This window comes from Bidens hawaiensis, unplaced genomic scaffold (assembly GCF_021521415.1).
Source record: "Bidens hawaiensis isolate Kalapana, Puna unplaced genomic scaffold, B.hawaiensis_p1.1 tig00000001_1, whole genome shotgun sequence".
NCBI lineage: Eukaryota > Viridiplantae > Streptophyta > Magnoliopsida > Asterales > Asteraceae > Bidens > Bidens hawaiensis.
In genome coordinates, this window is record NW_027491014.1 from 7,068,742 (window position 1) to 7,089,900 (window position 21,159).

Here is a 21,159-nt window from a genome sequence, read left to right on the forward strand (position 1 = left end):
TTTTGACGAAAAACACATCACCGTGACCATCTATACCTAAGAAACACAAAGATATCCTTGAAATATTGAAATGTTAAAGTCGAAATTTCAGAGAAAATTTTGAATTGGGTGACTTTAGGGTGAAGGAAAAAGATGAACAGTGAAGGACTGTTCGTCTTTTTCTGTCTTATATAGCCTAGCACGCTACCCGAGGTACAATTTGTACGAATCAAGTAATTCGTTTGAATTAGAGATAACGAATTAGATAATTTGCTATTCTAATTCGTTACATTATTGTAGCGAATAAGACATAGGTCGTGTCATGATTCGTTAAATATGTATAACGAAATGGAGATGATTCGTTACAGAGTGCGGAAGCGAATTAGATGAGCGAACTAGAAATCGGTTCGCTAAAGGATCACCTAGTTCGTTATCCATATCTAATGAGGTAACTTTTACCGAATTAAACACTTTATTTAATTTTAAATTAAATAATTAAATGAATTAAATAATGAATAAATCAAATTTTAACTTAAAAGCATTACCGAGAACCTTTTTTTATCTCGATAATTGAATACCCTAAAATACGTTTCACTTTTACGAAACATAACTTAAAAACATTAAATTAATATGTAAAAAGAAAAGAAGAAAATATTTTGGTATTTTGTAAAAATTAAAGAATGTATTTACAAAGGAATATCCGAATCATTAAAAATAGACAATCTTTTTATGTTTTTCAATGATTTATCAAAAACAAAACATATTTTTGTATTTTTGTTGAGTTTGAGCAGAGAATCATATTGACCTAAATGCCTTTCCATCACAGTTTTATATTTCAGCGATATTATAACTGGCGTTAAGTCGGTCATTGATATTGTTGTCCACTTAAATCTTATAATAAACCTTCGAGCATTTTTGTGATATGATTTATGGTTCAATTAGTGCACAGAATATCAGAAACTATCAGCCCCTAATCTCGGTTCAAGCTTAATTTGATTTTTGCCAAATCACCCCAACTTGACTTAAACCATTATAATGTTGATCAAAATTTTAAACCTTTTGAATATTTGAGCAATGCATCAAGTTTCCTTTACTGTGAGTGAGTATGCACGAGTCCATCTGTCGGCTTACATACATTGTATCCCCTGGGGTCTGTTTCTTATTGGTATTGAGACGCACGCAAGGGAGGAACAATTGTATGACTAACAACGGATTTTGATCAAGTCAATAATTTAGATTGTACAAAGTACAGCGGTGATCAAGTTTAATGACTTTGGGTTTGCTCTAGAAAGCGAATGAAATATTCATGCTTATGAATACCCAGATGATTAAGCTGCATAAAGACTCACAGTGTCCAGAATCCTAACGCTTGTTATTTGCTTTATTATATTTTTGGGTGATCAACAATTATAAGGCTTGAGTATGACCGGTTATTACATTTCTGTCATCCTTACCGAGACTTTTGCTAGAGACTAACACCTCTTTCAATTTGGCTTTTCTTTAAGTTTATATCACTTACTTTACTCTAACAGCTTGTTTAAGACCTATCAATGCACCAATGATTAAGCACACAGTCTTTTAAGCTTATTTCTCTATGGATTTGGGGTCAAATAGTCAATGTACTATCATTTTCTCTTTTTGCTTCAAAAACTCAAAATTTTGAGGAGCATAAAACACAATGATTTAAGTTGCCCCAGTTAATTTAAGTTCATAAATTAATGGCTATCCTATTCATCTACAAGTAGAGAATCATGACCAAAACATGCAAGCACGCTTCACAAACTTAAATAACTGACTAAATTCTCAGCTAAAAGTAAAGTAAAGTGCTTAACGAACGTCCCAAATACTTTCTATTTGTCAGATAAATGGCTAACCCGAAGATTCCAAGAAATTATCAGGACCAATCATATACAAGTATATGTTCTTCAAAATAGAAGTAAATGACATAATTTTCAGCAATCATAAGCAAAAAATCTTTTTGGTTTTTCTCTTTACAAACTAAAACCACAATCTTTTTGTCTTTTCGGATTTTTCTTTACAAAAATGGAATTTCACATTCTGTTTGACCTTTTCAAAAGTTTTTTGTACAAACAGAAATCACAATCTTTTTGGAATTTTCTAATTTTAAAATGTTTTTGGTTTTTCAGATATTAAAATAAAACAAGAAAGAACACAATATTTTTGATTTTTCTATGTTTTCTAATGTTTTTGGGTTTTATCTGTACCAACTCAAAGCACAATATTTTTGTATTTTCTAGAATTCACCCCCCTAAAACCTACAAAACAGAAGGAAATTAAACTAGAACAATAAAACAAGTAAAGATAATTATCCTAATTTTAGGATCTCAGCAAGGGTCTTCAATCCATTTAAACCAAGCAAAAAGTTAAAATGTGTTTTATCAAACGCTTTGGTAAATAGATCGGCTTTTTGAAAATCAGTGTGCACTTTCTCAAGATCAATTAATTTCTTTTCATAACAATCCCGTATAAAATGATATCGAATTTCGATATGTTTTGTTTTAGAATATTGTACGGGATTCTTGGTGATACTAATAGCAGCAAAGTTATCAATCAAGATGGGAGTAGTAAGAAACTTCAAACCGTAGGCGCGAAGATGTTGTTGTATCCACAAAACCTGGGAACAGCAACTCGAGGTTGCAACATACTCAGCTTCAGCGGTTGAAGTGGAGACCGTTGTCTGCTTCTTACACTGCCAGGAAACAAGCCGGCTTCCTAAGAATTGACATCCCGCTGTAGTAGACTTGAAATTGATCTTGCATCCTCCATAATCTGAGTCTGAATAAGCCGTAAGATCGAAAGTATCATCTTTGGGGTACCATAACCCGATGTCAGGATTTCCCCGTAGATATTGCAGAATACGCTTGACCGCTGCCAGGTGAGTCACTCGGGGACTAGCTTGGTACCTAGCACATAAACAAACAACAAACATTATGTCGGGTCGAGAAGCAGTTAAATACATTAAAGAACCAATCATGGCACGATAGAGGGTCGGATCAACTGTATCCTCCAATTCATTCGGTGATAAATTGTGACCCACGGGAAGAGGAGTAGAAGGGATTTTTCCGGCAGTAATCTTGAATCGGCCCAAGACATCGTTCACATATTTTGTCCGATGAATGAAGATTCCCTTCGCAGACTGATGAACCTGCAACCCTAAAAAGAAATTCATCTCTCCCTTCAAACTCATCTCGAATTTGGTTTGCATAGACTTCTCGAACTCCTTACATAACATGCCGTTCGTAGACCCAAAGATTATGTCATCAACATAAATCTGAACGAGCAAAAGATCATCACCAATATTATTATAAAATAAAGTGCAGTCGACAGTTCCACGTTTGAAGCCATTATCCGTCAGATGGTCGGCGAGCGTGCCATACCAAGTCTCGGGGCTTGATGTAGACCATATAATGCCTTGTTTAATCGGTAAACTCGGTCAGGATAATCAGGATCTTCAAAACCTGGAGGTTGTAAAACAAACACTTCCTCGTGAAGTTCACCATTGAGAAAAACACTCTTAACATCCATTTGATACACTTTGATATTCTTGTAAGCAACATATTTCAAGAAGATTCGAATCGACTCTAATCTTGCAACTGGAGCATACACCTCAGTGTAATCAATACCCTCTTGCTGATGAAAACCTTGCACCACTAAACGTGCTTTGTTTTTCACAATTACTCCACGATCATCTTTCTTACACTTATACACCCACTCAGTCGGAATTTCCTTCTTGACTCTAGCAGGTTTATCAATAAGATCCCAAACACCTAAACGTGCAAATTGCTGTAATTCTTCTTGCGTAGCTTCTACCCAAGAAGGATCTTGCAGAGCCACACGAGGAGTTGTAGGCTGAACTTGAGATAGAAAACAAGTAAATTTAGCAACAGTTGCAATTTCAGATGCGTGTAAGTCAGCATGAGCACATAGAGCATTATTGTCACTTGAAGAGGCAACTTGATGTCGTGTCTGAACCCCTACATCAAGGTCTCCAATAATGTTTTCTTGTGGATGGTAATTATGAATCCTGAGAGTAGGATTTTCAGAAACAGCAACATTTTCAAATAAATTAGTGTAATGTTCACCCAATTCAGGAGATGAAACATCACTGTCAAGTGCAATAAGTTGATCCAAAAAAATATTATCATCAGATGAAGTAGACTCATTATCATCACGAACAGGAGATTCATTATCAGGTTCTTCAGTTGGAGCAGCAATTGGAGCTTCAGCATCATTTGAACTTGCAAATCTTGGAATTTCCAAATGTTCTTCAAAATAAGCACGAACCAAATCTTCATCTGGATGATTAGTTGATGGAATGAATGAATTAAATAAGCCATCATAGTCAAACATCCAGTCGGGACCTTTCCCTTGCGGAGGAGTAGTGTACTTTTGAAAATCAACATGGTACCACTCTTCAACAAAACCAGACGTAAAATTGAAAACCCGTTTCTTAGGTGACGCATACCCTAAGAAATACCCTTCAATGGCTTTTTCATCAAATTTACCCACATCCTTTTTCAACATAGTACAGGGACACCCAAAAGGTTCCAAGTACTTTTAGTTCGGTTTACGATTATCCAATAATTCATAACTGGTCTTCTTGAGTCGTTTAACAGTCAGAACTCGATTGAGAGTATAACAAGCCGTATTCACAGCCTCATTCCAAAATTGGACAGGAAGCTTAGAATCAGCAAGCATAGTTCTTGCAGCTTCAATCAAGGTTCTATTCTTTCGTTCAGCAACGCCATTTTGTTGAGGTACATACGGTGCACTATATTCACGGTGAATTCCCTTTTGGATACAACAGAAATCCAGTATAGTGTTTTTGAATTCAGTTCCATTATCACTTCGAATTCTCCTCACCTTTTGTTTGTAAAGTGATTCGATTTTTGTGATAAGGTTTTGTACCAAAACAGGCGTTTGATCTTTCGAACTCATAAATAAGACCCATGAGTATATCGAATAATCATTAATCACGACTAGGCAATACCAGTCGCCAGAAATACTTGCACGACTCACTGGACCGAACAAATCCATATGAATTCGTTCAAGTGGAGTATCAATGGAATTCAATATCTTAGATGGGTGCGATTTCTTTTTCTCTTTGCCTTTTTTACAAACAACATAGTGATCTGATAACTTAAAATTTTTCAACGACACCCCCTCTACCAAATCGTTTGCCATTAAATAATTCATTTATCGAACATGTATGTAACCCATTCTTCGATGCCAAAGTACGGAGTCTTTCTCGGTTGCTTTCGAGACAAAACACGTTTCGATCGATGTAGATACTTTAGAATTCATATTCAAGACATAAATATCATTTGATCGTGGTGATCGCATGACAACCATGTCCTCGGAAATCACATAACCCGGTTTCAGAATAAGACACTCTTTATCTGTAAATACTGTAGTGTACTACAGTATTGCTTATCACAATAGTTAAATTTCTCAAATGTAATCTTCCCATTCGAAACATCACCTTCTTGTGTAATCATACCCCCAGAATTCCCAGCAAACGCCACATAACCCCCTTGAATATTTCTCACATTTGATAAGAGATTGAGATTTCCAGTAATATGACGAGAACATCCACTGTCCGTGATCCATTTTTCACCAGAAATGGTCTTGGATGAACCCTACACACAAAAGAAAATGATTAGTTCAAAAAGGCAGCCCATGCCTCAGTCTTGGGCACCTTTTGGTTTTCTTGAGAAAAGTTAACCTTAGTTGCATTCAATTGTTGTTCAGCAACTTGAGAATAAGTTACAGGTTTCTTCGACTTTCGTCTTAGATACGCAGCTTGAACCACATTTGAATATACATTTTTGCATAGTGGTTCAGTAGTAATAAACTTAGGTTTAACGGAACCATGAGTTTCATTCACATGAACAACTTTTCGAGGATGTACGTTCGAAAACATAATATGAGTATCATCAGCACACGACATAGGTCATTTCAGAATCTCCTTTACCACTAGAACCGGTTTGGAATGGTCCTTGATAAAAGGATGAAGAGTCTGATAGTTCTTCTTGTCACAGTTTCTTACTACATGACCTTGTTAACCGCAAAGAAAACAACTTCGCATATCAACATGATGATGTTGAGAATTTATTGGAGCATGTGACACAGATGATGACTGATGACTCACATTTTTAGTCATGCTCTTAGCAAAATCATCAGATAACTCAGATTTCTTTTTCAAGTAAAAATGTAAATTAGAACAGTTCGAAAAACTTTTCAACGTATCTGTCCCAGTTGACTTCACAAAATTAATTTTCTTAGCATGTTTTAAAACCTGTTTTGCTTTATCCAACGTGTCAGATGGAACTGATGTTTTCGCTTGAGCATATTGACGTTCTAGTTCACGAACTTTGGAAGTTTCATTATAAAACACACTCTCAATTAGTTCAGGTTTAATGATACTTATTGGAATGCCTTTTTCAGTGAACATTGTGTCCATCCCCTTTAACTTAAATACACGAGCAGATGATGGCTTAAGTGCATTAGGTTTTATAAAACGCAACAAATCATCATCAGAAATTTTGGGTTTTTCTGGTTTCTTAGCCTTCACTGGTTTGACAAAAACATCTTGTTTCATCTTAGTTGTGTGCGAACCATACACAGCCTCCTCAAATTCATGAGGTTCACACAGTATGTGATTGGAACTTGGAATGTTCTGGTTCTTGTGTATAATTTCAGGTTCAAACACATCCTTAATGATAAATTTGTCAACATTTTCAACAAAAACTTTGTTGCTTTGAACATGAGGTTTCTGAGAAACGGATTGGGTTTTAACAGTTTCAAATTTACTTTGTTTAGAATTTTCTGAAATCACAAGGTCTTTAAGAATAACATATTCTTCAGTTGGAGAAAAAGGATTAATTTTATAATCATTGTGAAATGGTGGTGGAATTTCAACAAAACCTATACCTTTCTTTGAATCCTTTTGTTTTCCAGAAACTTCAATAATTTCATTTAACAGAATAGATGAATTTCGAAATTTACCCAATTTGTTCTTTAACTCAAGAACCTCATTTTCAAGCTCGGATATCTTTGAACGATGTTTCAAAATTTCTTGAAACTTTTGATCATTAATCGTCATTTTCACAGATAACTCAGCTTTAAGATCATGATTACTTATAGTCAAAGCCTCAATTTTCTCCCTTGAATTTATTTGAGAAGTTAATGATTGCCTATAGGTGTCTTTTAAGGACACAATCTCTTTTAGCAAACTATCATTTTGGAGTTTTAATGAATCAATTTTAGATTTATTATAATCACAATCAACACATGACACCTTTGAAGTAGATTTACTAACCTCATTTTGCTTGGCCATATAAGCAGATGTGGAAGAATCACTGATTTTTGCCATACAAGCAAAATTGATTGGAAGATCTTTACTTGACTCATCAGACTCAGATCCAGAATCATTATCAAAAGACATCTCACTTCCACTATCCTCTTGAACATTTTCAGTAAGCCCAATCATTACCAGATTTGCTTGAGTATCATTACACAGTAGTCGTTGTGACCAATCATCTCCATTAGCTAACATTGTTTGTGACCCAGAACTTGATGGTTTCTTCTCAGCATCATTACCTCGTGTTGTTGAAGAGTTTGAACTTTGACCACGAGGACCAGTATACTCCTTTTTCGGTTTGTCACATTCTTTTGCAAAATGACCGAATTCTTGACAATTGTAACATTTCACTTTCGATTTGTCAAACCCCAACTTTTTGTTTAGAGCGGGAAGATCTTTTCCAGTTCTTTGCATGAATCTTTTCACCTTTCTAACAATCATCGCCATGTTCCATTTTAAATCCATGATTTTCAAGTTATCTGGGTCAATCTGATCATAGTCTTCATTAGTTAAATCACTAGTGGCAATTTTGCTACTAACCATATTTTCATACGAAGTCATGAAAGCAGATAGAAAAGCAAAGTTTTGTTCAGCTTCTTTCATGTTGACATTTGAAGGTGCTGAGTAGTGAGTTGTATTGGGTGAACTTCCCGAGACTCCAGTTGATCCAGAAATACCAGAAGATCCAGTACTTCCAGCTGTATAAAAACAGGCTCGTGGATCACTATACAATGTAGTTGCATTCTACCTTCCAGCTTGAGTAAGAAAAGCAGTCAGTGGAGAGATGGTTGAACTAAGAGGAATACTACCACCATAGAAAGAAGGATCTTGACTTTCTTTTGAAGATTTCTGACACTTAAGATCATATTCTCTGGCTTCAATCTTCTGTAAGAATTCAATTGCAGTCAAATCTTCATTCAAGAAGTAATTGTTTTCCTTGAGAACCATTAAGAATGTAGAATAAGAACTTGGGAGTAAACTCTTAATAGTATCAATTTTATCCCTCTCAGAGACATCTAATTTCATCTTGTCCATCTCAGCGATCAAGTTATTGAATCTCGTTGTCATTTCTTCAACCGTCTCACCCTTTAGTAAATTAAAGTTTCTGAATTGCAACTTAAGCATCACCTTTTCGCTTTCAGCCGTGTTACCCATACTTCTCATTCCAATATGTTGAAACAAAGAAGCACATATTTTTATACTACCCACTTGGTGAAAAATATTCTCAGGCAAAGCCATGGTTAGAGTAGAATAAGCTTTTGTTTCTATCTCTAATGCTTTCTTTTCTTCAACAGAATAATGTGAGATAGCTTTTGGTGTAAAACCAATAGTCTCATCTCCAATCATATGTACAGTATAGACTTCATCTAAGCAGTATGAACAATCAGGATGAACTGATCCTAAATGAGCACGAAACCGAGGTTCCCACTTGGCAAAGTCACTGAACTTCATCAATCTTGGACATTTCGAATGCGAACCTATCTCGGTATCAAGTTGCAACATTTGTTGCATCAACATGTTTTGAGATGCCAATGCATACATACCTGCCATCTCTGACAAGTTTCAAAGATGTAATGAATCAAACAGCGAATAAGTTTAATGAACTGTGAACAGTTGTAGCGAACTGTGAACAGTAAAATAACTAATCAAATCTTAACGAAGTTAAGATTGATCAGACAACGAATCCCAATTTAGTTTAACGAATAAGTCAACGAATCAAAAGATCAACGAATCAGAAATTCAAATTAACGAATTGACTAAGCAAATCACAAAGAATCAGCTTAGCGAATTAGAGGATAATCAGTAACGAATCACCAAGAAAAACTTAGCGAAATGAGATAACGAACCAGCTACAGTTGATAGCGAATCAACTATAACGAATCAGGTTGTTACAACCGTTTGTAACAAACTCTAACACCTTATGCCACGTGGCAAAGGTTGTTATGACACAAATCCCAAAGTGGACGCGTGTCACACTAATCAGTTAATCCAAAATAACGAATTAGATCACACGACTCAACTATTATAGCGAATCGTTTAGCGAATCACTTGAAATAGATAACGAATTAACAAACTTAATGAACGAATCAAAGGAAACAAGATAGCGAATCACCATAAGGATGATAACGAATCAAATTCATCTTTAAATCTTCAAATCTTCAACACAAGATTTCCAGAAATCTGGATTTGATGAACACTAAACCCAGAAACCCAGAATACATAAATTTGTAATACAACCTCGATTTTTAACCAAATCACACGAATAACCTACTAAAAAACTCGTAATACAATCGTGAATCCAACACACCAAACCTCTTAACCAATTAACACCGATAACTAACTCAATTATCCTAAAACATCATCTCTGTTTCGGCCTTAAACCAAACCGATATCAAAACACTCCAAAACCAATCCAAAACTCAATTCCAATTCACAAAACCATTCCAATACCTTAACCAACTCAAATTCAATCCAATTTGTCCATAATTCAATCAATTCAACACAAAATTGATTAAAATTAACCCAAACATAAATTTACCAATATCAAAACTAATTAAACACCAATTCAAGTGTAATTGAGCCCCGAAAGCTCTGATACCACTTGTTAGAACCCTTTATTCGTATCAATCTAGTAACAATAATAATAACAGATCTCAGATCTGTGTATAATCGATTAATACGTTTATATAGATCTAGCTCATAATTACCTTAGATTAAGTGTTGTATATGTTTATATATTATCAGTATATGTATATCAATTGTTTGTATAATGTTAGGTTGAAGATCGAGAGAGCGTTTGGACAGGGTTTGGATAATTAACTCTCAAAAACTTAACTTAAGCGTGAACAGTGTACACGCATAAACAGAAAACGAACCTAGTTCGTTAACATCCCCTAACGAACTAGAGTTCGCTTCGTTACATACACTTAAATAACAAAACACCCCCTGATTCGTTAACATCCCCTAACGAATCAAGATGGAATAAGCTTAAGTCTTAGTTCGCTAACATCCCCTAGCGAACTAGACCATACATATAGCGAACTAGACAATAATTAAACTAATTATAACATTAAATATTAAACGAAAACATTAACGTTAATTACAAAGACTCAAGACGCAAAACCGTGCACTAACATTTTTCAAACTGTTCTAATTTAGATTTCTACTTGAAAAAGAAATCTGAGTTATCTGATGATTTTGATAAGAGCATGACCAAAAATGTGAGTCATCATTCATCTTCTGGGTCATATGTTCAGACTAATTCTCAACATAATCATGTTGACATGCGAAGTTGTTTCCTTTGCGGTCAACAAGGTCATGTAGTAAGAAATTGTGGCCAGATGAGCTATCAGAATCTTCATCATTTTATCAAGAACCATTCCAATCCGATTCCTTTGATAAAGGAGATTCTGAAACAACCTGTGTCGTATGCTGATGATACTAATATTATGTTCTCTAACGTGAATCCTCGAAAAGTTGTTCATATGAATGAAACTCATGGTTCTGTTAAACCAAAGTTTATTCCAACCGAACCGTTATGCAAAAATGTTAATTCAAATGTTGTTCAAGCTGCGTATCTAAGACGAAAGTCTAAGAAACCTGTAACTTATTCTCAAGTTGCTGAACAACAATTGAATGCACCAAAAGGTGCCCAAGACTGAGGCCTGGGCTGTCTTTTTGAACTAATCATTTTCTTTTATGTGTAGGGTACATCCAAGACCATTTCTGGTGAAAACTGGATTATGGACATCGGATGTTCTCGTCATATTACTGGAAATCTCAACCTCTTAACAAATGTAATAAATATTCAAGGGGGTTACGTGGCGTTTGCTGGGAATTCTGGAGGTATGATTACACAGGAAGGTGATGTTTCGAATGGGCATATTACTTTTGAGAAGGTTAATTACTGTGATAAGGTGGACCATAATTTATCGAGTGTGTCGCAAATCTGTGACAAGCAATATACTACATTATTTACAGATAAAGTGTGTCTGCTTTTAAAACCGGGGTATGCGATTCCCGAGGACATGGTTGTCATGCGATCACCTCGATCAAATGATATTTATGTCTTAAATATGAGTTCTAAAGTATCAACAACGATCGAAACATGTTTTGTCTCGAAAGCAACTGAGAAAGATTCTATTCTAAGGCATCGTAGTATGGGTCATATACATGTTCGTAAGATGAACTATCTTATGGCAAATAACCTAGTTGAAGATGTGTCTATGAAGAATTTTAAGTTATCCGATCACTGTGTTGCTTGCAAAAAGGGCAAACAGAAGAAAAATTCACATCCTTCTAAGTTATTAAATTCCATTGATACTCCTCTTGAGCGACTTCATATGGATATTTTCAGTCCAGTGAATCGTTCGAGTATTTCTGGAGATTGGTATTGTCTGGTAGTTACTGATGATTATTCACGATACTCATGGGTCTTATTTATGAGTTCGAAAGATCAAACTCCGGTTCTTGTTCAAAATATAATCACTAAGATCAAATCACTATACAAATAGAAAGTAAGGAGAATTCGAAGTGACAATGGTACTGAATTCAAAAATACTGTATTGGATTTCTTTTGTTTACAAAAGGGAATTCATCGAGAATACAGTGCCCCTTACGTACCACAACAAAACGGTGTAGCTGAACGAAAGAACAGAACTTTGATTGAAGCTGCTTGAACGATGCTTGCTGATTCAAAGCTTCCTATCCAGTTTTGTAATGAGGCGGTGAATACTGCTTGTTATGCACTCAATCGAGTTCTAACTGTTAAAAGACTCAAGAAGACAAGTTATGAGCTGTTGAATAATCGTAAACTTAATTTAAAGTACTTGGAGCCGTTTGGGTGTCCATGTACAATGTTGAAAAAGGATGTGGGAAAGTTTGATGAAAAAGCTATCGAAGGGTATTTCTTGGGTTATGCTTCTCCTAAGAAATGAGTATTTAATTTTACGTCTGGTTGTGTTGAAGAATGGTACCATGTGGACTGTCAAAAGTACACTACTCCTTCTCAAGGGAAAGGTCCTGACTGGTTGTTTGACTATGATGATTTATTTAATTCGTTTACTCCAACAACTGATCAACCAGATGAAGATTTAGTCCGTGCTTATTTTGAAGAACAATTGGTAATTCCAAGATTTGCAAGTTCTAATGATGTTGAAGTTCCAATCGTAGCTCTAACATAAGAATCTGATAATGAGTTTCCCGTTCTTTTCGACAATGCATCTACTTCATCTGATGACACTCAAGTTGTTGATCAAGTTATCGAACTTTATAGTGATGTTTCATCTCATGATCTAGGTGAACACTAAACTAATTTATTTGAAACTGTTGATGTGGGGGTTCAAACACGACATCAAGTTGCTTCATCAAGTGAATAATGTATTGTGTGCTTATGCTGACTTACACTCGTCTCGGATTGTAAATCTTGCTAAATTCACTTGCTTTCTATCTCAAGTTGAGCCAATGACTCCTCGTATGGCACTTCCAGATCCTTCTTGGGTAGAAGCCATGCAAGAAGAATTACATCAATTTGCACGTTTGGGTGTTTGGGATCTTATCGACAAACCTGCTAGAGTCAAGAAGGCGATTCCGACTAAGTGGATATATAAGTGTAAGAAAGACGATCGTGGGGTAATTGTGAGAAACAAGGCATGATTAGTGGTGCAAGGTTTTCATCAGCAAGAGGGTACTGATTACGCTGAAATATATGCTCCAGTTGCAAGATTAGAGTCGATTCGAATCTTTCTGACGTATGCTGCTTATAAGAGCATTAAAGTATATCAAATGGACGTCAAGAGTGCTTTTCTCAATGGTGAACTTCATGAGGAAGTGTTTGTGTTACAAACTCCAGGTTTTGAAGACCCTGATTATCCTGACCGAGTTTATCGTTTAAACAAGGCATTATATGGTCTACATCAAGCCCCGAGAGCTTGGTCTGGCACGCTTGTCGACCATCTGACGGATAATGGTTTCAAATGTGGAACTGTTGACTGCACTTTTTTTTATAAGAATATTGGTGATGATCTTCTCCTTGTTCAGATTTATGTTGATGACATAATCTTTGGGTCAACGAACGACACGTTGTGTAAGGAGTTCGAGAAATCAATGCAAACCAAGTTCGATACGAGTTCGATGGGAGAGATGAATTTCTTTTTAGGGTTGTAGGATCATCAGTATGCCAAAGGAATTTTCATTCATCAGACAAAGTATGTGAACGATGTCTTGAGCCGATTCAAGATTACTGCTGGAAAAATCTCTTCTACTCCTCTCCCAGTGGGTCACAATTTATCACCGGATGAATTGGAGGATACCGTTGATCCGACCCTCTATCGTGCTATGATTGGTTCTTTGATGTATCTTTCTACTTTTCGACCCGAAATAATGTTTGCTGTTTGTTTATGTGCTAGGTACCAAGTCAGTCCCCGAGTGACTCATCTGGCAGCGGTCAAGCGTATTCTTCAATATCTAAGGGGCAATCCTGACATCGGGTTATGGTACCCAAAGACAATACTTTTGATCTTACCGCTTATTCTGACTCAGACTATGGAGGATGCAAGATCAATTTCAAGTCTACCAAAACGGGATGTCAATTCTTAGGAAGCCTGCTTGTTTCTTGGCAGTGTAAGAAGTAGACAACGGTCTCCACTTCAACCGCCGAAGCTGAGTATGTTGCAGCCTCGAGTTGCTGTTCACAGGTTTTGTGGATACAACAACGTCTTCGCGACTACGGTTTGAAGTTTCTTACTACTCCCATCTTAATTGATAATTCTGCTGCTATTAGTATCACAAAAAATCCCGTACAACATTCTAAAATGAAACATATCGAGATTCGATATCATTTTATACGGGATTGTTATGAAAAGAAATTAATTGACCTTGAGAAAGTACATACTGATTTTCAGATTGCCGATCTATTTACCAAAACCTTTGATAAAACGCGTTTTCAATTTTTGCTTGGTTTAAATGGATTGAAGACCCTCGCTGATATCCTGAAACACGGATGAGTATCTGTCTTTTCTGTTAATTTTAGTTTTAAATTTGATTTTGATTTTGTCTTTTAGGGGGTGATAATAGAATATACAAAAATATTGTACTTTTTTTTTGTATAGATAAAATCCAAAAACATTGAAAAATTTAAAAACTTCAAAAATAGTGTGTTTTCATGTCTCTATTGTTTTTCTTTAAAAATTAAAAATTTTGAAAATCCAAAAACATTTGAAAATTTGAAAAATCAAAAAGAGTGTGAAATGTTTAGTTCTATTTATAAGAAAATTTGAAAAATTCAAAAAGATTGAAAATTTGAAAATCCAAAAAGAGTGTGAATTTCTCGTTTGTACTGAAAAATCCGAAAAGACAAAAAGATTGTGTTTTATGTTTGTAAAGAGAAAAACCAAAGAGATTTTTGCTTACGTTCGCTGAAAATTATATCATTTACTTCTATTTGAAAGACATATACTTGTATATGTTTGGCCCTGATAATTTTTTGTAAATCTTCGGGATAGCCATTTACCTGATAATGGAAAGTATTTGGGGTGTTCGTTAAGCTTTCTACTTTATTTTTTAGCTGAAAATTATGTCAGTTATTTAAGTTGTGAAGCATGCTTGCATGGACTTAGGTTATAAAAGAAAGAAGGAAAGACCATGGGCTTAAGCCCATGATCCCTAAATATATAAACCATAATCACCATTAAATCCCTCATTTCACACATATTCCATACACCACCAAAACACACACTTAAGCTTTCTCTCTAGACTCTTCCTTTCTCTAAACCGAAACCAAGAAGGAACCGAGCACCGACCCGAGGTAATACTAGTATGATCTTTTATTAACTTAAACCCGTTAGATATGGTCACGAAACGACGAGCCGACACCGTTAAACCGTTTAAGTCACGAGGTCCGGATGGAATCAGGTATAAACTGAACCTAAGATGAGCTTAGGGACCACCCTAGCTCAGATCTGGATCGAAAGGGGCGAAAAACGGTGAAAAACGAGCCAAAACTCGTTTTTCCGGCAATGGCGGCACCGGAAAAGTTGGGTACGAGGTTAAGGTGTCAGAGAATGTTTCTGACATTCTCTGACCTAACCCTAATTCGCTAGCGGAGAACTAACGAATGAGCCTTAGTTCGTTAGCGGGAAGGGACGAATTAACCCCAATTCGTTATATCATTTCGCTAAGGAAAAAGTAACGAATAAGTTCTGATTTGTTAAGGTCCAATTTGTTATGATGACCAGTTCGTTAAAAGATCTAATTCGTTATGAGGACTGGTTCGTTATAAGGGTTCAGTTCGTTATGAAGTTCAATTCTTTAACCAGACCAACGAATAAGGTCTAATTCGTTATAAAGCAACGAATGGGTTCATTCGTTATGAACCCTCTTCGTCAGGGGACTGGGACGAATTAGAAGTTTTATGAAATGACAGAATGGTCCATGAACTTAGAAAAGGATGATTTAAATTACAAAGAAGCCATTACTTTTTAAGTTAGCGAATTATATAATAATTTAAAATCCTAATGGAAAATGTGTTACGACCGTTAATGGAAATAAAATTTTTCCAAGCTGACCTGGCAGCGCCCCCCCCCCCCCCGGACCCCCGTTCGTTGAGGGAAATAACTAAGACTAGAAAGACGATATAAGTAGTGATAATTAATTGATACGTGTAATTGTTATACATTTAGTCGTGCACAGCTCAAGAAAGAAATAACCATAAACGGTGAACTTAACCGCATTCAGGTGAGTTTCTAGCCCCATTTCCTTGTTATGTTTTCGGGGTTGTGTGCATACTCGATGTGATTAGTTAATACACTTATCCTAAGTGATAAGTGTATGCCATATATGTATTATGTGAAATGTGTGAATGCTTTCTTGTCAGTACATGAACGATCTTCAGATATTGCATGTACTGCCAGGTAATGGTTGATGTTATATGTAAGTTGTAAGATGAAGAATGAATGATGTATGTATGTGCGAAACTTACGATTATGTATATAGAGAGTATGAAGGTATGGAAGAGAGGGTACCGGACCCTAATAATATCCGAGGATGAAGGGTGACCGGACCCTAATAATATCCGAGGATGGAGGGTACCGGACCCTAATAATATCCGAGGATGAAGGGTGACCAGACCCTAATAATATGCGAGGTATGTAGGGCGAATGCTCTTTATAATGTAAGGTTAGTTATGAATGTATATAAAGGACTGATGGACAGGTTAAGTATGTAATGCGTACCTTCGGGCACGTATATGTGTAAGTAAAGTAAGTTATGTGATTAACTAGAACTCACTCAGCGTAGCTGACTTTTAGTATGCACACAGGTTAACAGGTTGAGACAATTGGTTTGAGCAGGACACATGGCAAGATCGAAGAGGCTGTCATCCGAAGATTTGTCGTGATGTCCTGATATTATCATTTATGTTATGTTTTAAAGACAAGTTACGAATGTTTGTAACGAATGGTTGATCATTATTATTATTATTCCGTGGAAGTTTTAATTAACTCTGATTTAGAACTGTGTTTATGAGTAAATCCAACACCAAAGTAGGGCTACCGGTAACGGGGCCTTACAGACTAGGAGACCCAGAAAATAGGGAGTTTTGGGATTGCCTAAATGGAGTAGTGTGGGCTGTATCTAGGGAGGAGACCATTTTCGTAGGAGGTGATTTCAATGGTCATATCGTAAGGATAGTGACAGCTTTTTGATAGTTCATGGAGGTAATGGTTTTGGGGATAGGAGCGAACCTGGTAGGGATCTTTTAGATTTTGCAGTGGCCCATGACCTAGGTATTCTGAACTCTTTCTTTAGGAAAAGGGACTCAAACCTAATCACATTTACTAGTGGGGGAAGGAATACACAAATCGACTATCTCTTAATGAGGCCACACGATCGAAGATGGTGAAGAGACCGCAAGGTGATACCGGGGGAGACCGCAGCAGCTCAGCACCATTTACTGGTGGCAGATGTAGTACTGAGAGAGAAAGTGACTACGATGGACAGAAAAAGGCGGCATAGGATAATATGGGGAAATTGGAAGGGCACCAACATTACGATGTTCAAGGACAAGGTCATCTCGACGACAGCAATTCATCTTGTTGGGGACGCAAACCAGATGTGGGAGGATATGGTAGCTTCTATCACTCAAGTGGCAAAGGAGACGCTAGGGGTCACGACAGGCAGTACAACTGGGGACAAGGAATTTTGGTGGTGGAATGAGGATGTGCAGAGCAAGATCAAGGATAAGCAACAGAGCCTTAGGGATCTTTTAAGGTGCTCAAACGAGGGGGAGCGTTGGAGGTTGAGGGAGAAATACAAAAACGCTAGGAGAGAGGTGAAGAAAGCGGTGACAGAGGCAAAAAACACACCGTATAGACGGATGTATGCACGCCTGGAAACAAAGGAGGGGGAGCATGATATGTTCAAGATTGCTAAAGCCAGGGAGCATATAAGACAAGACCTAGGAGTAGTGAAATATATAAAGGGGGAGGATGGGCGTGTCTTAATCAAGGAACAATACATTAAACAAAGATGGCAAAATTATTTTAACAGTCTTTTTAAAGGCAAACAGACCTACCAACGTGAAACAGACAACCATGTTGCACATAGACAACAAAGGAATAACTCCTACTGTAGAGGTATCACACAGGGAGAGGTGAGGATAGCACTTAGGAAGATGGGAAGGGCTAAGGCGGTTGGTCTGGACAACATACCGATTGAGGCTTGGAAGTGTTTAGGGGATGAAGGAGTTCAATGGCTCACTACTCTATTCAACCTTATTTTCAAGAATGGAAAAATGCCAGACCAGTGGAAGAGTAGTGTAGTAGTGCCCCTATACAAGAACAAGGGAGACGCACAGTGTTGTGGAAATTACAGAGAAATTAAGTTGTTAGGTCATACTATGAAATTATGGGAGAGAGTAATTGAGACACGAATTAGGAGGGAAACGCAGGTTATGGTTAACCAATTTGGTTTCATGCCAGGACGGTCAACAACGGAAGCGATACACATACTGAGAAGATTAATGGAGAAGTATAGGGAGAAAAAGAGGGATCTACATATGGTATTCATCGACCTTAAAAAAGCATATGTCAGTGTGCCACGTAGACTAATCTGGGATAGTTTATAAGGTAGAGGGATATAGACTTAATTAAAGATATGTATGACAGGACTAAAGCTAGTGTTCGTGCGACGGTAGGAGATACTAATTTTTTCCCGGTGGAGATGGGACTCCACCAAGGATCGGCGTTAAGCCCGTTTCTTTTACGATAGTCATGGATGAGCTGTCCAAGTCGATTCAGGAGCCTGTCCCATGGTGCATACTCTTTGCAGATGATATTGTGTTAGTGGCTGAGACTAAACAAAGCTTGAACGAAAGGCTAGAGGAGTGGCGTGTAGCTTTAGAGGATAAAGGTTTAAGAATTAGTCGCTCTAAGACAAAGTACCTTTGTTGTGACTTTAGTGGTGTTGGTGATAGCGAGGACACCCAGATCACTATTGAGGACCAGGTGGTTCCGCATATAACAAAGTTTAAATATCTTGGATCGTTTGTCCAAAGCAACGGAGAGATAGACAGTAACATAACCCACCGCATACAAGCTGGCTGGTGTAGGTGGAAAGCAGCCATTGGGGTTTTGTGCGACAAGCGGTTCCCATCTAAATTAAAGGGGAAATTTTATAGAATCGCAGTTAGACCTGCAATGTTGTAGGAACAGACTGTTGGGATATCAAGAAGACACATGCGCGCAATATGGACATAGCAGTGATGAGGATGCTGAGGTGGATGTGCGGACACACTAGATTAGATAGGATTAGAAATGAGGTCTTTAGGGAAAGGTTAGGAATAGTTAGCATATCAGAAAAAATAAAGGAAGGGAGATTGAGATGGTTTGGGCATGTGAAGAGGAGACCGACAACAGCGCCGGTTAGAGTAGTGGAAACCTTCATTGTGGAAGGAAAGAGGAGTAGAGGCAAGCCTAAATTGACTTGGGATGAGAGAATTAGACATGACTTGACAGAGTTGCACCTCTTTGAGGACATGGTCCAGGATAGAGATTCGTGGAGAAGAAGGATTAAGGTTAGCGACTTCTAGGGGAAGGTACCTAGTTAGCTTAGCTTTGTATTTAGGGTCTAGTTGGCTAGCTTGACTATTTGTTTTTTATGTATATTTTTTGTTTGATGCTGCCTTTTGATTCTTATGCCCTAATCTTAGTAGGTTACGGATTCCTTACTATTTTGGTAGTTTGCTATATATGTGTTGCTAAGTGTCTTCGCTTGTAGGATGTATGTTTACTCTATTTACCTGTATGTAGCATTATGATCCGGGGGTGTCTCTAGAAGCAGCCTCTCTATTCTCACGGATAGAGGAAAGACTTGCCTACATCCCACGCTCTCCTGACCCTACCGATGGCATGCTATGCGGTGGGATATATAGGGCTTGATTGATTGATTGATTGAATGTCGTTGTCTCATGTTGAGATCTTTTTGGTCAAAAATATGTTGAAGGCTTTTATGGTCGGTAAACACAACACATTTTGTACCGTAAATGTAATGTCTCTATATTTTCAGAGCGAAAAATAAGGCACCAATTTCGAGATCATGAGTCGTATAATTCTTCTCGTTGACGTTAAGTTGCCTTGACCTCGTTGCATGAGAACACAACCAAGGCCTTGATGAGATGCATCGCAAAATACAACAAAATCGTCGTTTCCGTTGGGAAGGGTTAGAAACAGAGGATTGCAAAGAATTTCCTTGAGAGTAAGAAGTGCTTCCTCTTGTTTCGAATCCCAAACGAATGGTTTTTCCTTATGAGTGAGGGAGGTGAGAGGCAAAGAGATTTTGGAAAAAATTTGAATGAATCTCCGATAATATCCTGCCAAACCGAGAAAGGATCGAATTTCCGTGGGAGTCCTTAGAGTTTTCCAATCCTTAATGGCCTCAATTTTAGCGGTATCAACATGAGTACTTTTGTCGTTTACGATATGTCCCAAAAATTGAACTTCCTCTAGCTAAAATTCACATTTGGAAAACATGGCGTAGGGTCGTTCGTTTCTAAGGTGCTCAAGAATGGAACACAAATGATGCTCATGTTCGGCTTTGGTCTTAGAAAAGATGAGAATGTCATCAATAAAGACAATTACGAATTTATCAAGAAATGGTTTGCAAACGCGATTAATGAGGTCCATAAACACCGTAGGTGCAATGGTTAACCCGAAGGGCATGACCTAAAATTCGAAATGTCCATATCGAGTACGGAAATCGGTTTTTGGAAGTCTTCCTCGCGAACGCGCAATTGATGGTAACCCGATCGAAGATCGATTTTTGAGAAGCAAGTTACGCCTTGAAGTTGGTCAAAAAGATCGTCGATTCGTGGCAAATGATAATGGTTTTTAATAGTTAGTTTCTTAAGCCCTCGATAATCGATGCACATACGAAACAAACCATCCTTCTTTTTTACGAAGAGAACGGGAGCGCCCCAAGGAGAAGATCTTGGATAAATGAAACCTTTATCGGAAAGTTCTTCGAGTTGGTTCGACAATTCTTGCATTTCCGACGGGGCTAAACGATAAGGAGCCTTGGCCACGGGCATTGCACCGGGCACAAGATCGATTCGGAATTCAACCGGACGAACGGGTGGAAGATCGGTGACATAATCGGTAAATACGTAGAGGTAATCAAAAACGATGGAGATATCTTGGATTTTTCTTTCCTTTTTGTCTTTTACCACCGCATTGGCTAGGAACGAAGCATACTTTTGGCGTAAGTATTTTTGCGATTGAAAGCACGACATAAGATTTAGCCTT

The 21,159-nt window shown here is 37.3% G+C and overlaps 2 protein-coding genes across 2 annotated transcripts; both read left to right on the forward strand.

Moving 5' to 3' along the window:
• Positions 1–17,351: 17,351 nt before the first annotated feature.
• LOC143547203 (uncharacterized) lies at positions 17,352–18,485 on the forward strand. The gene has a single exon (XM_077038933.1). It carries the CDS (start codon positions 17,352–17,354, stop codon positions 18,483–18,485), a length of 1,134 nt encoding a protein of 377 aa, XP_076895048.1.
• A 145-nt stretch (positions 18,486–18,630) lies between these two features.
• Positions 18,631–19,065, forward strand: LOC143548189 (uncharacterized). Its single transcript, XM_077039644.1, has one exon. The coding sequence runs from the start codon at positions 18,631–18,633 to the stop codon at positions 19,063–19,065; it is 435 nt and encodes a 144-aa protein (XP_076895759.1).
• The last annotated feature ends 2,094 nt before the right edge of the window (positions 19,066–21,159 follow it).

Excerpts from the sequence above, each read along its gene's own strand:
- LOC143547203 (XM_077038933.1), top strand. The coding sequence starts at position 17,352 with ATGGACAGAAAAAGGCGGCATAGGATAATATGGGGAAATTGGAAGGGC.
- LOC143548189 (XM_077039644.1), top strand. The coding sequence starts at position 18,631 with ATGGATGAGCTGTCCAAGTCGATTCAGGAGCCTGTCCCATGGTGCATA.